Source organism: Lontra canadensis, unplaced genomic scaffold, assembly GCF_010015895.1.
Source record: "Lontra canadensis isolate GAN:19392208 unplaced genomic scaffold, GSC_riverotter_1.0 scaffold25, whole genome shotgun sequence".
Taxonomy (NCBI): domain Eukaryota; kingdom Metazoa; phylum Chordata; class Mammalia; order Carnivora; family Mustelidae; genus Lontra; species Lontra canadensis.
In genome coordinates, this window is record NW_022631019.1 from 2,140,203 (window position 1) to 2,154,247 (window position 14,045).

General features: G+C 61.9%; 1 protein-coding gene across 3 annotated transcripts; it reads left to right on the forward strand.

Moving 5' to 3' along the window:
* Positions 1 to 82: 82 nt before the first annotated feature.
* Positions 83 to 12,888, forward strand: DFFB (DNA fragmentation factor subunit beta). Of its 3 annotated transcripts, none has more exons than XM_032863240.1 (7): positions 83 to 334; positions 1,245 to 1,371; positions 5,826 to 6,014; positions 6,787 to 6,866; positions 7,138 to 7,308; positions 8,994 to 9,094; positions 12,646 to 12,888. In XM_032863240.1, exons 1-7 carry the CDS (start codon positions 212 to 214, stop codon positions 12,878 to 12,880), a joined length of 1,026 nt encoding a protein of 341 aa, XP_032719131.1. In that variant the 5' UTR covers positions 83 to 211; the 3' UTR covers positions 12,881 to 12,888. The 3 variants fall into 3 exon arrangements, with proteins under 3 accessions (XP_032719131.1, XP_032719132.1, XP_032719133.1); XM_032863241.1 differs by lacking the exon at positions 12,646 to 12,888 and adding an exon at positions 11,229 to 11,442; XM_032863242.1 differs by lacking the exon at positions 12,646 to 12,888 and adding an exon at positions 9,746 to 9,789.
* Positions 12,889 to 14,045: the final 1,157 nt, after the last annotated feature.

The window sequence follows — 14,045 nt, forward strand, 5'->3', positions numbered from 1 at the left end:
TTCTGGGAAATGGAGTCTCTGGAGAACGGCGCCTGCGCACAAGGCGAGGCCGCGCCTCCGCTTTCCCTGGCCTTCTGGGTAATGGAGTTTCCGGGGCACTCCGCGCGCCCTCGGTCCCGGCAGCAGAGCCCCCAGGTCGCGGGACCCCCGCCATTCGGCTGATCTCTGCGGCGTGCGCGCGGACCCGCCGGCGGGGTCGGAGGCCCTGAGGATGTCTGCGGTGTCCCGGAAGCCCAAGACGTTCAAGCTGCGGGCCCTGCACGGCCCCCAGAAGTTCGGGGTGGCGGGGAGCAGCTGCCAGGACGTGCTGCGGAAGGGCTGCCTCCACCTGCAGGTGCCCGCGCGGGGGGACGTGGGGGCGGGTGCCGCCCCGTGTGGGGACCCGTGGCCTGGGTGCGGCGACCCGGCGCGCGCTCGCGTGTCCCCGCCCCTGAGCCCCGCTGCGCGGCGGTGCGTGGGGGCTCCCGGGGCCGCGCCTCCCGCTACCGGCCGCGAGGACCGCGAGGACCGCGAGGACCGCGAGGACCGCGAGGACCGCGAGGACCGCGAGGACCGCGGCGGCTCTGCCCGAGGGTCTCGGCGCGCTCCCCGCGCGCGCCTGCTCGTCCGCCGCGTGCGCCTGCGCGGGCCTCAGTTTCTCCCTCTGCAGCACGGAGGGCCGAGCTGCGGGCCCCCGAGAGGCCTCCCGGCGCCGCTGTCCCCGCGGGTTCGCCCGTCGCTCCGGTCGGCCCCGACCGCCGCGGCGCGCGGGTGGGTGTGCGCGGCGCTGCCGGCGCGGCCCTGGAGCCGACCGCTTGCCGGTGTCCGCCCTCGGCCCCGAGTCCCTTCCCGGAGGAGCCGTCCCCGCGCGGTGGCCGCCGAGGAAGCGCGGTGCGCCGAGCGCGTGTGGCCGACGCCCCGGGGTGCGCCCTGCTGACGGGGTGTCCGCGGGCCGAGTGGAGGCCTCAGGCCTCGTTCTCGGAAACAGCCTGGGGTCCGGGGCTCGGGAGCTCCTGTCCAGAGGGCGAGCGTGGCGAGTCCCGCACGGCGTCCCCTCCGTGACCCACGGCCCGGTGGCTTGTGCTTTGGAGCGACCCGCAGGGTGTCTGTTTCGCGCGCGGCCACTCGGGACCGCGCTCCGCCGTCTCCGTCCGCCGGTGCCATGCGCACGGCGTCCCGGCGATCCTTCGGGGCCTGGGGGAGCACCGCGGACGGAACGGCCCCTGGGACCCGCCACCGAAGCCTCCCGCCCTGCCTCCCCGCAGCTCCCTGTCGCCGGCTCCCGCCTGTGCCTGTACGAAGACGGCACGGAGCTGACCGCAGAAGACTTCTGGAGCGTCCCCGACGGCTCGGAGCTGGTGCTTCTCACCGCGGGCCAGACCTGGCAAGGCTGTAAGTGGCGCGGATGCGGGAGCGTGGCAGGGAAGCCGGACTGGCCTTGCAGGTGCTGGGGGAGGGGGGCCCGGACACCGACCTGCGGGGGGGGGGGCGGTCTTCCCGCACAGAACTCGGAAGGGGGGAGCCCCCAGCATCACGGAGAGCTGCCGCTCCTCTTGTCCAGGAGCCCCGTTGTCCAGTTGGGTGTTTTAGGTGACTTTTCTTCTTTTCGACATCATTTAAATTTTATGTTTATTTGACTATCCCAGTAACTCCAGAGGGTAGAAGGGAGGGATTGGCGAGTGAGGCCGACCAGAGAGAGGGGCCGTATTCCCTCCAGCCTGGCCAGCTGTGCAGCTCCGAGGGAAGGGGTGGTCGCTGGGGCTGTGCCCAGTGTCTGGTCTGTGTTGGTGCTTGCCGGTGTGCTCTCACGCCAGGGCCTCATTAGGCCAGTTGCTTCTGGAAGTGCCTCCTGCAGGGTGTCTGCATTTAAGCACCAGCTGGTCACCGGTGGACAGGTTCCACACCGCAGCCGTGGGCGTGTGCTCTCCTCCAAGCCGGGCTGACCGGCTCTATGCCAGGTGGCTTACATTGCAGGAGATGCTTCTGGTGCCCCAGGAAAGAAGTGGGAGCCCAGAGGATGGAAATATCTGCCTTTTTGGCCGAGGGCCAGCAGGACACCCTCGAGTAGTGTGCCTGGGGCTCTGCCCTGTGGCTGGGACTCTGCGTCAGCAGTGAGGGATGTCACATCTAGTGTATGCTCTGAGGTTGAAAGTGCTTTTTCTCTGTGGGGCCTTTTCCTTCTAGAGGAGGCAGCCAGAATGCAGTCACGGCGACGCCACCCGGGGTGGCACCTTGCAGGAGGCGGGGACTGGGTAGGACAGGGTTGCGGCCCTGAGCACCTTCCGCTCTTCCTTCTCTTTTCCATTTCGTGGTGGAGCTGAGCGCGGACCAGGCTGGATGGCTCTTGTCCCCGTGCCCGCCACCCACCTGTCTCCCTCTGGCCCTCCTTCCATCTCTCTCTTCTTCCCTCTCTCTTTCTCTTTCCCTGTCTCACCCTCCTCCTTTCTGTCGGTCTGTCTTTCTCTGGCACTTTATCCCCCTCTCTCCACGGAGACCACTAGCCCCTTGGTAAATGTCTTAAAAAAGAGAAGTTTAAATTGTTTATTTTGAAATAGTGATAGATTTATAGGAAGTTACAAAGATCGGGTTCCGTAAAGGGTGCACTTGACACAGTCATAGCGCAGCTGGCAAACCAGGAGGCAGACCTTGGTCCCGGGTGTGTGTTCTGCGTTGCTTTATGCCTGTGTGGGCTTGTGTGTTTGGCCCTGCAGTCAAGGTTCAGAAGGATCCCATCCCGCCGCCTGTCCCCCACCCCCCGGCAAAGTTCTCCCGCTCGCTGCCCCTTTGTAACCATGCCTACCCCTCCCAGCGCTGCTGTCCCTCATCCTTGGCAAGCACTGACGTGTTCTTGTCTCTGTAACATTGTCATTTCGAGAACATGAAAGAAATGGAATCACACTGCATATGATCATTTGAGATGGGCTTTTCTCACTCGGTAGTAAGCCCCTGAAAGCGTCTACGTGCCGTGAGTTCCAGCGGACCGTTCCCTTTTATCACTGCGTGGTGCTCTGTGATGTGGCTGGGCCCCAGTTTGTTTACCCGTTTGCCTGCTGAGAGACATTTTGCTTTCCAGTTTTGGGCTATTACGTATGAAGCCTACGTGGCCAGTCACGTACAGGTTTTTGTGTGGACACCCATTTGCATTCGAGTACATTTGCATTAGGAGTACAGGGGCTGGGTCATAGCATAAATGTGTGTTTAATTTTTCAAGACGACGGTGTCCACTCTCGTCACTTCTCTGTAACATCGCACTGGAGGTTTTGTATACCCAAAACCCAACTTGGAACGAGTACCTTAAACATGAAATTAAGGGAACAATTATATCCACAATAGTATCGAAAAGAGTAAAATACTTAAGAATAAATGTAACAAAAGAAGTGCAACACTTATGTTCTGAAGCGTATAAAACATTGTTGCAAGAAAAGGATTTAAATCCATGGGAAAATACACTGTGTTTATGGGTCAGAAGGTTTGACCCCCTTCAGACGTCAACACTCCCCAGACTGGTCCGCAAGTCCCAGCCCCTCCTGGAACTCCGGCTCCTTCCTTTGCAGAAATCAACAAGCTGATTGCAATCCATGATTCATATGTAATTTCAAGGGACCCAGAATAGCCAGAGCACTCTTGAAAAAGAACATGGGAGGAGCCTCACACTTCCTAATTTAAAAACTTACTACAAAGTAGTGGTAGTCGAGACACAGGATTGAAAGATGGTCCGGAAACGAACTGATGTGTCTGTGATCAGCTGAAGGTGCCAGGGGTGCCAAGACCGTCCGCTGGGGCAAGAATCCCCCCTTTACCAGATGTCGCCGGGACGGTGGGACACCCACATGCCGAAGAGTGGGTTGGACCCTCGCCCGGCACCATACACAAAAATCAACTCAAAATGGGTGAGTGACCTCAGTGCAAGAACTAGAAATCTAAAACCCTCAGAAGAAAACCAGGGAAGTCACTGTTCATGACCTTGAACTTGACTAAGGGTTCTTACATGTGACACCAGACACGTGAACACCTAGAGGGAAAAAGTAGATACATTTGACTTCAGAATGAAAGACTTTTGGGACCCCATCAAGAAGGTGGAAAGATCACCCGCAGGATGGGAGAAATGAGCAAATCGCGTATCTGGTAAGGGATTTGTACCAGAGTAAATGAAGTCCTCCAACCCACAGGCAACAGGCAGCCCAGTATAAAATCGGGCAGAGGTTGTGAATAGACGTTTCTCCAAGGAAGATATTCCGACGGCAAACAAGCACATGGGAAGATGTTCCACAGTGTTCGCCCCCCGGGAAACGCAAACGCACCGAGGGGGGCACCCCACACCCCACGGGGCTGGGCACGGGCTGCTGAGCACCTGGAGGGACTGGGACGCTTGCCCATTGCTGGAGGGCGTGAGGCGGTGCCGCTGCCCTGGGGGACGGGCTGGTGGTCCCCCGATGATCCAGCAGAGTCAGCTGTGACCCCACGGCCCCACTTCTAGCGTGCACCCCAGAGGACCGAAAGCGCAAGTCCACGGGAAAACTGGTGCATGGTTGTTTATGATGCTTTACTCATCGTGGCCAAAAGGTGGAGCCCCAGATAGCGCCCCCGAGAGACAGCTGGGGGGAGTGTGGTGCGTTCCCACGGTGGAGAATGGAACCTTTGCCTGTTTTTCGAGGACTAGGAGACACGGGGTTGTGCCTCTCATGCGGTGGATTGTGAGGGGCGGGGACCCGCCTCAATGAAGTGGTTTTGTTCAGACAGAGGAACGGACTGTTGCAGAGCAGCGGCCCCGTCCCGAGTCCAGCTTCGGGCGGTGTGGCTGTCTCCCGTGCAGCCGCCCCAACGGGTGTGCAGAGCTGTCTCCGCGCGGGCGACTTTGTGCTCCTGTGGGACGTGCGGTTGGCTCCTTCCCTGAGCTAGTCTGCTGTCCGGCTGTCCTCTCTGGGGAAGTGTCTCTGTCCATTTGTCTTTTGTCCGTCTTCTCACTGGAGTTTGCAACTGTTGCGTTTTGGGCTTTTCCCACCATGTGTTCTGGATGCGTCGCGGGAGGCGTGTGGCTTGTGGGCGTTTCCCGCCGCTCTGTCGCTTGTCTTTGCAGCGCGGAGCAGGCTCATTCACGGAGCGCAGGTTTTCCGTTTTGACGAAGCCCACATTGTCCGCGCTTTCCTCTTGTGCTCATCCTCTCCATGAAGTCCGGAAACTTCTCTCCAAGCCCTCGTCCTGGGAGCGTTTCTCTGCAGTCTTTCTGCAGCAGCGGCTGTGGTCGGGGATTTTTTTTTCTTTAGCCCATCAAGGGTGGATGATACCGGTTGACTGTCGCGCACTGAACAGCCTCTGGTCCTGGACCAACGCTGCTGGGCGGCGGGGTGTCGTCGTTCCATGTGTGCTGCCATCTCTGCTGGCTGAGGCGTGTCCGAGGCTCTCGGTAGACTCTGGTGCCCCAGGTGCTCAGTGCTTGCTCCGCGGAGAGCAGGGGTGTGAGCAGGGGTGTGAGGAGGGGTGAGAGCAGGGGTGTGAGCAAGGGTGTGTGGGAGGCTCCCGGGGGCAGCACCGTGGCGGGGAGACCCAGAGGGAGGTCTAGAAGGAAGCCCGAGGACGTGGGAGGTTTCGTGTAGGGAGAGAAGGGCAGCCACTCGCTTGGTGTGGCTCCTGCCAGATCCGACCCTGCACCACCTGCGGGGTGGGTGCACAGGCCCAGGCGTGGGCAGTGGCTCGCCAGTGTCTGGGCAAGGACTGGGGCCCAGGACATCTCTGAGGCTGGGCAGTCCCAGCAGCGAGGCGGGGCTGGACGGCCGGCAGCTCCATGTGTCCCCACCGCCGCACTCAAGGGCTGCTGGCTTTTCTGTCGGTCCCTCTTCTGCTGGCAGATGTGAGTGACATCCGTCGCTTCCTCAGCGCCTTCCACAAGCCGCACGAGGGGCTGATCCAGGCCGCGCGGCAGCTGCTGTCCGACGAGCAGGCCCCGCTGCGGCAGAAGCTGCTGGCCGACCTCCTGCACACCGTCAGTGAGAACATCGCGGCCGAGACCAGGGCTGAGGACCCGCCGTGGTTCGAAGGTAGCTGGGGTCGGGGGGCGGGTGGGCTCAGAACCCCGCGCGAGGGCACTGGATCACCGCTGCAGCCCGGGCCGGGGCCTTGCCAGGCTCCCCTGCTCTCACAGCCCTGGGGCTGGCCTTTCTATTTCGGAACTCTGGGGACGTGTGCGCAACATGAAATTTTCCGTGTTAACCCGTGTGAGTGTGTAGTTTCAGGGGGTTGGGTACGTTCATCTTGGCGAGCAGCCGTCACCACCCTCTGTCTCCAGATCTTTCTCGGGTTCCTCCACTGTAGACACTGTCCCCTGTCCCCCACGTCTGCCCCTGGCGCCCGCGTTTGCCTGCTCTGTTTCTGATCTGACCCTCCTTGGGCCTCACTCGCGGTCACACAGCGGGTGTCCTTGGCCTGGCTGGTCTCACTCTGCACCGGCCCTCAAGGCCACGTGTGCTGTCCCCATGTGTCCCAGGCTCCTTCCTTCTTCAGGCTGGCTCACATTCTACTGCGTGCCTGGACCCCATTTGCTGGTCTGTCACCGGCCTGTGGGCGGGTTGGAGCAGCCCCAGGAGTCTGTAGCCCCGTGCACAAGGGGGCTGTGGAGCAGGAGCAGCAGGCCCTCAGTGGCGTCCGGATGCCCATGAGGGGGGGCCAGGGATCCCCCTCCCCAGGCAAAGAGAACCGGAGCCTGTGAGCAGGACACGTTTCTCAGATGAGGCCAGCGGTGCACACAGGCTGCCACCGGGAGGGCAGGGCCGCGGATCCCAGAGCGGTTTGGTCTCCTCTCGATCCTGGCAGGTTTGGAGTCTCGATTCAGGACTAAGTCTGGGTACCTGAGGTACAGCTGTGAGAGCCGGATCCGGAGCTACCTGAGAGAGGTGGGGTGCAGGGGGCTTGGGGCGTGCAGGGGTGTGGGCATGTGGGGCACGGGGTGTGGGGGGTGCGGGGTGCATGGGGCATGGGGTGCAAGGGGTGCAGGGGGCACAGGGTGTGCAGATGTGTGGGCATGTGGGGCGTGGGGTGAGGGTGCTGGGGGCACGGGGTATGCAGGTGTATGGGGGGCACGGGGTGGGGGCGTTGAAGCCCCCCCAACTGTGGGCTTTGGGGTGTCGTGTGCCAGCATCCAGCAGGGTCCCCGGTTTCTTCCAGGTGAGCTCTTACGCCTCTGTGGTCAGCGTGGAGGCCCAGGAGGAGTACTCCCGCATCGTGGCCGTCATGGGCCGGGAGCTCAGGGCGGCGCAGTACCACGGTACCTACTTCGACAGAGGCGCCAAGGCTGGCCGCCGGCTCTGCACGCCGGAGGGCTGGTTCTGCTGCCAGGTGCGCCGAGGGTCCCGGGGCTGCCCAGGCGGCCGCTGCACCAGTGTCCCGAGGCTTCCCTCCGGGCATCTCAGCCCTTGCTCTCCAACTTCAATGGCATTGGAACCCCTTTCCCTGCCTGACGGCCGTCGTAACACACCCCACTTCCTGGCCCCGCTGCTGGTCCAGCAGCCCTTCCGACAGCCTCCCCGGCCCTGCCGCTGCTCTGGGCCCTCTTTTGAGAACCACTGATGGGGCCAGGAGTGCACGTCTGCATCCCGAGTGGAGGCCTCTCCTTGGCTCCCGTTGGGAGAAGGGGGATGGGTGCATAAAGACAGTTCCCAGCTTCTGAAACCACTTTCTAGGTGGCGGCTCAGATTTTAGGATTTGTGGCCAGACGGGACCTGGAGGGGGGGTCACAGCAGCTGGAAGCAGCATCTGGGCCTCCTCCCGGAGACCCGGAGAAATTGCAGAGGCACCACTTTCCAGTAGGGACTACTGAGCAGGGTCACGAGTCTGGGGCTTGGAGCTGGGGGCCTCTGCAAGGACGGGCAGGGGATTCCTGGCCTCCGGGGCTCCGGCGAGTACCTGGGCCCCTTTGCATTTCCAGCACAATCTCTTCTCCCTGCTGGTGGCCGGAGGTTACACAGCTGGCCCTGGAGGCAGGCGCGGCCTCCCCGCCTCCCTCCCACAGACGGGCTCCCTGTGCTTCTGCCTGGGCAGTTGCCTGTGCGGGTGATGGGCCCTGACTAGCAGAACACCGCTGCTTCCAGCCACCTGCGTGTGGGGCTCCGAATGACCTCAGGTCCTTTCCGGGGGCCTCACCTGAGCCCAGTGCTCCTCGGGGGAGGAGCAGAGATGAAAGGCTTCACACTGACCTCGTCGGGAGGCCCGAGGCCCAAAGTCTGTACGTGAGCGAGGACAGTGGGTTTGGAGCTGGAGCTGTGCAGGCCTTTGGGGGACAGGCCAGCCCTGGGTGGGGCAAGCTGGGGGCTTCAGGGAGGAGGTGATGCTTTAAAGCCAGGTTTAACGAGACAGTGGGAGAGGACAAGTGACCCTGTGAGGCAACAAGGGTGGGGAAGTGGGGGCCGTGGGCTCTGTTGGGGAGCCACAAGCCTTGGGGTGACGATCCTAGGAAGGTGGGGGGCACGGGTGCCACGGCATGTGGCGTGTGCTCAGCCGACATCTGTGAAGGAGTGACTGAAGATGGGGCATGGCGCACCGAAGCCGGGCAGTCCAGACTATTTGACGTCTGGCGTTCCTCACAATGGCAGGAGCTTGACAATATGACAATAGCTTGTCCCCTTGGCCAATGCAGAGTGTCATACTAAGGGTCACGAGGGAAAAGGGGGGACCATTCCAAAGATGGTGCTTTTTTAATTTATTTGTTTAGCTAGTTGACAGAGACAAGGAAAGAGCGCAGAAGCAGGGGGAGCAGCAGGCAGAGGGAGAGGGAGAAGCAGGCTCCCCGCTGAGCAGGGAGCCCGATGCGGGACTCGATCCCAGGACCCTGGGATCACGATCTGAGCCGAAGGCAGAGGCTTAACGACTGAGCCCCCCCAGGCGCCCCTAAAGACACCCCCAGGCAGCAGCCGTCTACCAGGACTGAATCCTCCTGGGTGGCCTTTTCAGCCCCTCCAGCTTGACGTGAGGCCAGTGGGCGAGTGCTGAGCTCACTCCGTGGACCGTGTTCTCTTGCGACCTAGGGCCCTTTCGACGTAGACGCCTGTGCATCCAAACACTCCATCAATCCCTACGGTAACAGGGAGAGCCGCGTCCTCTTCAGCACGTGGAACCTGGACCACATGTGAGTACGGCTTTCGGAGAGGTCAGGACTGTTGTTGAGAACTACGTTCGCAGACCCCAAGAGCACCTGCTGGGGCCTGTCCCTGCCATGGTGGCCGTGGCTGGCCCGCTGTCTCGTGTTTGCTGTGCTCAGTTCCTGGGTTATGGGCCCAGCCGTGTCCTGGGTATGCCGGGTGGGCGGGGTGCCAGCTGCGCACTCCCGACCTGCGGGGATCGGTGTCCTTTCCCGTGAGGGGCTCTGACGGGCTTTCCAGATCCCCATCCACGTCCGTGGGACCTGGCACGTGTCCCTCTGTCTCGTCCGGCTCCCGTCTGTGGGGCCCAGGAGGCGCTGTCCTGGCATTGCACTCGGTGGCAGTGGTAGGGGGTCTCTCCACCTCCATCAGGATGAGCCCAGAGTGGGGGCTCTGATGCAGAGTGCAGGGCGTCCCTGCTTCCACCCGGAGAGCGAAGGCCGCAGATCGTTCTGTGTGTACGAGCTCATTCTAAGAAAAGGGCAGAATTAGAATTGTGTTATCTTAGGGGAGATGCTTTTCTAGAATATAATGACGGTCTTGTGTCTCCTTGTTGAAGACAGAGGTCTTCCCATGCCCTTCAAGGGGACGCCTCCCCTTTACTGAGTGCACAAGGGACGTTGGAGGGACAGTGGAAGCTGTTGCTGTGGCGGGTCCCTGGAGATCTGAGTTTGAGAAGGGATGAGCGCGGTCCCACGTGGTGATGCCGCACCGTGTCTCCGCAGTCTCCCTGACCCTCACGGGATGCGCCTGTAGCTCGGGAGCGTGTGTCTTCCCCGGTGCGGAGCGGTGCACGCTGAGAGTAGGAGGTCGCGGGAGCCTGCGTTCCCAGGCTGGTAGGGGTGTGGGGTCTGAGTTTCCACGTTATAGCACAGCCTGGGGAGAGCACTCGCATGGGACAGGCCTGTGTGGTCTCCCGTTCCAGACCGTGGAGGGGCGGGCCGTGGGCAGGCGGCACAGCAGCTCTGGGGAGTGGTCAGGAAGGCCGATTCTTGGGTCCCGCCCGCAATTCCCCGGGCTCCGGGGACGGGGGATGCACATCGGGTGGGGGAGAAGGGCCGTCCTGGTGCCTGAGCCGCGGGGTGAGCGCCCTCTAGGGAGGGTGCAGGGTCTCAGCCCCTCTGACGGGCACCAAGCGCCTGAAGATGACGTGTGGCTCTCCAGCTCGTAGGTTCCTACTTTCTGTGACCCGCTGCGGTGTGGGGACATGGGTCGAGGGCTCAGTCCCGGGTTTAAAGGGTGGGACAGGCCAGCCTGGAGCAGAGGCAGGCGAGGCGGCAGGGGCGGGAGCACTGTTCCCCAACACCGTGGCTTCGAGCATGTTTTCTCAGTAAATATGGCTCTTAGGCCTTCCAGCAAGCCGGGCGGCTTCCCTGTGCATCTGACCTCCGGCTCCTTTCTGATTTCCGATGCCCGATGTCCGTGCGGGTCCGTGGGCGGCCCGTGCTCTCCCGCCTGGGAAGACGGCCCTGTACCCTGGACTGTCGCCTGCTTCTCCGGGGCGTCCGGGGTCCCCCTTTAGGCCTGGAAGGCGGGACAGCACGGTCTCTGGGCGTCGGCTGCTCTCTGCCTCTTCGGTGGCCGTGGTCCAGCGTCTTTGTCCTTGACTGCGGAGCGTGTGCGGGCACAGGCCTTTCCCTCCGTTCTGACTGGGACTTGCCTGCCTTGTTCTGACACCCCCCAAAGGGGGTCTGTGCCCTCCGTAGGGAGGGGGCGGTAGGAGCTCTGCACCCCGGGCTTTTCTGGCCTCTACCCTCTGGGCCCCTCCCCTTGGCTGATTTTCCCTTGCATCCTTGCGACCATAAACCTCGCCTGGGAGGCGGAGCCTGTCACGCACTCTCAATCCTGTGGGTGGTCTCAGGGAGCCCTGGGCCTTAGAGTTGGCATCGGCAGAGAGGGTGGTCTCGGGGAACCCTCCCGAGTTGTCAGCTGTCTGTTTCAGAGGCTGTGGCCGGGTCTTTCTCGGGGGTCCTTGCCCACCGCCGTGCATTCCTCGTGATGTCGGTGTGTCTGGGTTCTGAGTTTCCTCTCAGCGGGATTGTTTTCTGTAGGTGTTCTGTGTGCGCTGGCATGTCCTGTCCCCACAGAGCGGTTTTGCCTTTGTTTCTGCCGGATGCCCAGAGCTTTCAGTGGCTCCGAAACCACGGAGTATTGACTTCTTGCTTGGCTCCCACATGAGCGGCGGCGTGAGGTCGGACTGTGTGTTTCTGAAGGGTGAGCCGAGGGTCCTGGCTTTCTGGGTGACTGGAAATGCTCATGCTGTTGGTGCTCCCGCATCCTGTCCCCCGCTGCCTGCCCCTTGGGAACCCCCGACCCCTCCCATGGGTGGGTCAGGCTTGGCTGCGTGGCTCCAGCGGACGCCTGACACGCCCCTGCTCACTGGGGCCTGTTCCCTGGGTGCTGCCATCCCCAGGGGGACCTGAGCTGGCTCCCTGGGGAGGAAGCCTGGCCCCCAGTCCACCCTCCAGCCAGCACAGCCACAGGAGTGGGTCAGGATCAGCGGGAGCCCAGCCACACCCACCCCCACAGGCCCCCGTCGTGGGGCTGGGGATGCCACAGTAGGTGGCCGATGGGGTGGCTTTTCCTCCCTCCCCAGAACCCGGGGCTCCCCGCCACTCCCCTTCCCGCACTCACGGCTGCAGTGGGGTCTCAGTCCCACCTCCCGCCTCCCCTTGGGCCCCTTCCTGGACCGTGGCCCTGGTGCACTGCAGGGCGGTGGCTAACCCTGCGGGTTAAGTGTGGATGTCGCTGTTTCTGGCAGTGGGGCCCCCTCTTTCTTGTGATCGCGAGTATCCACTTCTTTTCCCTTGTGTTTGGCATTTCTCTGTGCTGCGGGACACGGGTCTGTGCAGTTGGTCCGCCAGCGTCCCTCCTCATCAGCCCGCAGGCTTCCGTCCTTGCTAGTGCGCGGGCCTCGAATGGCTTGTTTGTAAGTGAAACAGGTTTACGCCAGCAGCATGGACGCACACGAGCATGAGGTTGGGGCTGGAAAGACATTCGGCCCTTCTCACGACGCTCTCCAGGGAGGACGGGGGAAGGCTTTATCTCGGGGTTCCGGCGGGCAGGCGCTCACTCTGGCGGCACCGTGAGGACCGGCGCTGGTGGGGACCGAGGCCACTGGGATCCGCCCCTTCCCTTCATCCTTCCCGGAACTTAAAGAGGTTGTGGTCCCAGCCGTCCTGCGGGAGACAAGCCAGGCTGCCGGTTCCAGGCCGGGCCAGCGGGCGTGGCCGTGTGCGGTGGTGCCCCAGTGGACTGTCCCCCCGTTCTCTTTCCGCTGACAGTGAGATGAGGTGTCCCTGCCGCGCAGCTCCTCCAGGGTGTTTCCAAGTGTGGCTCCTTGTGAATTCTGAACCGTAGCACTTGTGTCTTTCCTGTAAGCCCGCCACGCTGGTTGCTGGCTCGGCCGCGGTTGCTGGCTCGGCCGCGGTGGCCGAGGAGAAGCCAGGCGAGATGTCTCTGTGCTGTGTGGGAGATGTCCTGGCAGGGGCCGCGGATGGCGCCGGCGCCCGGTGACCTGCTCTCACTTGCTTTGCAGAATAGAGAAGAAGCGCACGGTCGTCCCCACGCTGGCGGAAGCCGTGACGGCACGAGATGGCAGGGAAGTGGCCTGGGAGTACTTTTACGACCTGCTCTTCACCTCGGAGAACCTGAAGCTGGTCCACATCGCCTGCCATAAGAAAACCACCCACAAGCTCAGCTGCGACCCGCGCAGGGTCTACAGACCGCGGTCGAAGCCGAAGAGGCGGTGGCCGGCCCGCAGGGGCCAGTGATGGGCGTGACGGGCGGCCGCACTTCCTCCCGGGGTGCAATGCCCGTGGTTTTGTTCTTGTCACTACGTGGCTCCTGGAGACTTCAGAGGTCCCTGCTACAGTCTCTGAAGCGGGTTTTGCACCTCTGAGCTCTAGCGCCAGAGGACCTGTTGCTGCACAGCCGGGACACGTGTGGGTGGGCAGGGACGAGGCATCGTCCTCAGCTCGGGCCCCTCCCGCCCCGATGGCCCTGCTGCTGTGCGCACACGGGTGGCCTCCCCACTGGCCCGGAGTCAGGCCAGACATGGCCGCGCTGGCCTGAGGGACAAGTGGTCTGTATCGGCGCTCGGCTGGGTGGGCGCTCCCGCGACACATGCAGAGCTCTGCCCTCTCGGCTTTTCCGATTGCGCCCAAGGGTTGCAGCCCATTTGGGGTAAAACGTTTGTATTCGGAAAAGCACATGCAAGGACCATCATTTCTGGTGGCAGAGAGCGGGAGACCCTCCGGCGTGTGTCCGTAGGGGAAGGGCTGACCCCATGGTCTCGTGCCGGAGCACAGGACATTGCTGTTCTTGTCAATCAGAAATGGTCAGGCTTCCTCCCCGTCGACACTCTGGTGTGTTTCTGTGTGGAAACGGGGCCGTGTGGCAGGGCACAAGGCGCTCAGTGGCTTCCCCACGCGGACTGTGACCTGGTCTTATAACCGCCTTTGTGTGTGTCACACGTGCGTGTTACTGCACACAGGAGTCTTCGAGGAAATGTGCCTTCTGGACAGTAACCCCGGGGACGCGGTGGGGGTGCTCTGGATTAGAAAGGGCTAATTTTCTAAATCTTGTGTTTTATAAAACCTGAAGTTTTTGAAATAAGCACTGATTTCATAATTTTTTAAAACTGACTTCCTAAAGTCCTGCAGATTATAATACTTGAATTTTTACTTTTGTATAATCGTAAAAACCAACAAAGATTTCTCAGTAGACCCATCGAAAGTTGGCACTCTCTGGGAATGATAAAAATAAGGATGAAAATAAAGGGTCAGTGATTTTGAAAAAAACGACACACATCATTCCATTTTCTTCACTGAAACAGGTGTCAGGATGAGCCAGCCCTGCGCAGGCACCGGAGCACGTGCTGTTCAGCTGGCTGCTCGGGGAAGCGCTTGGGGAATCGCACGGGCAGGGGTGTTGGAA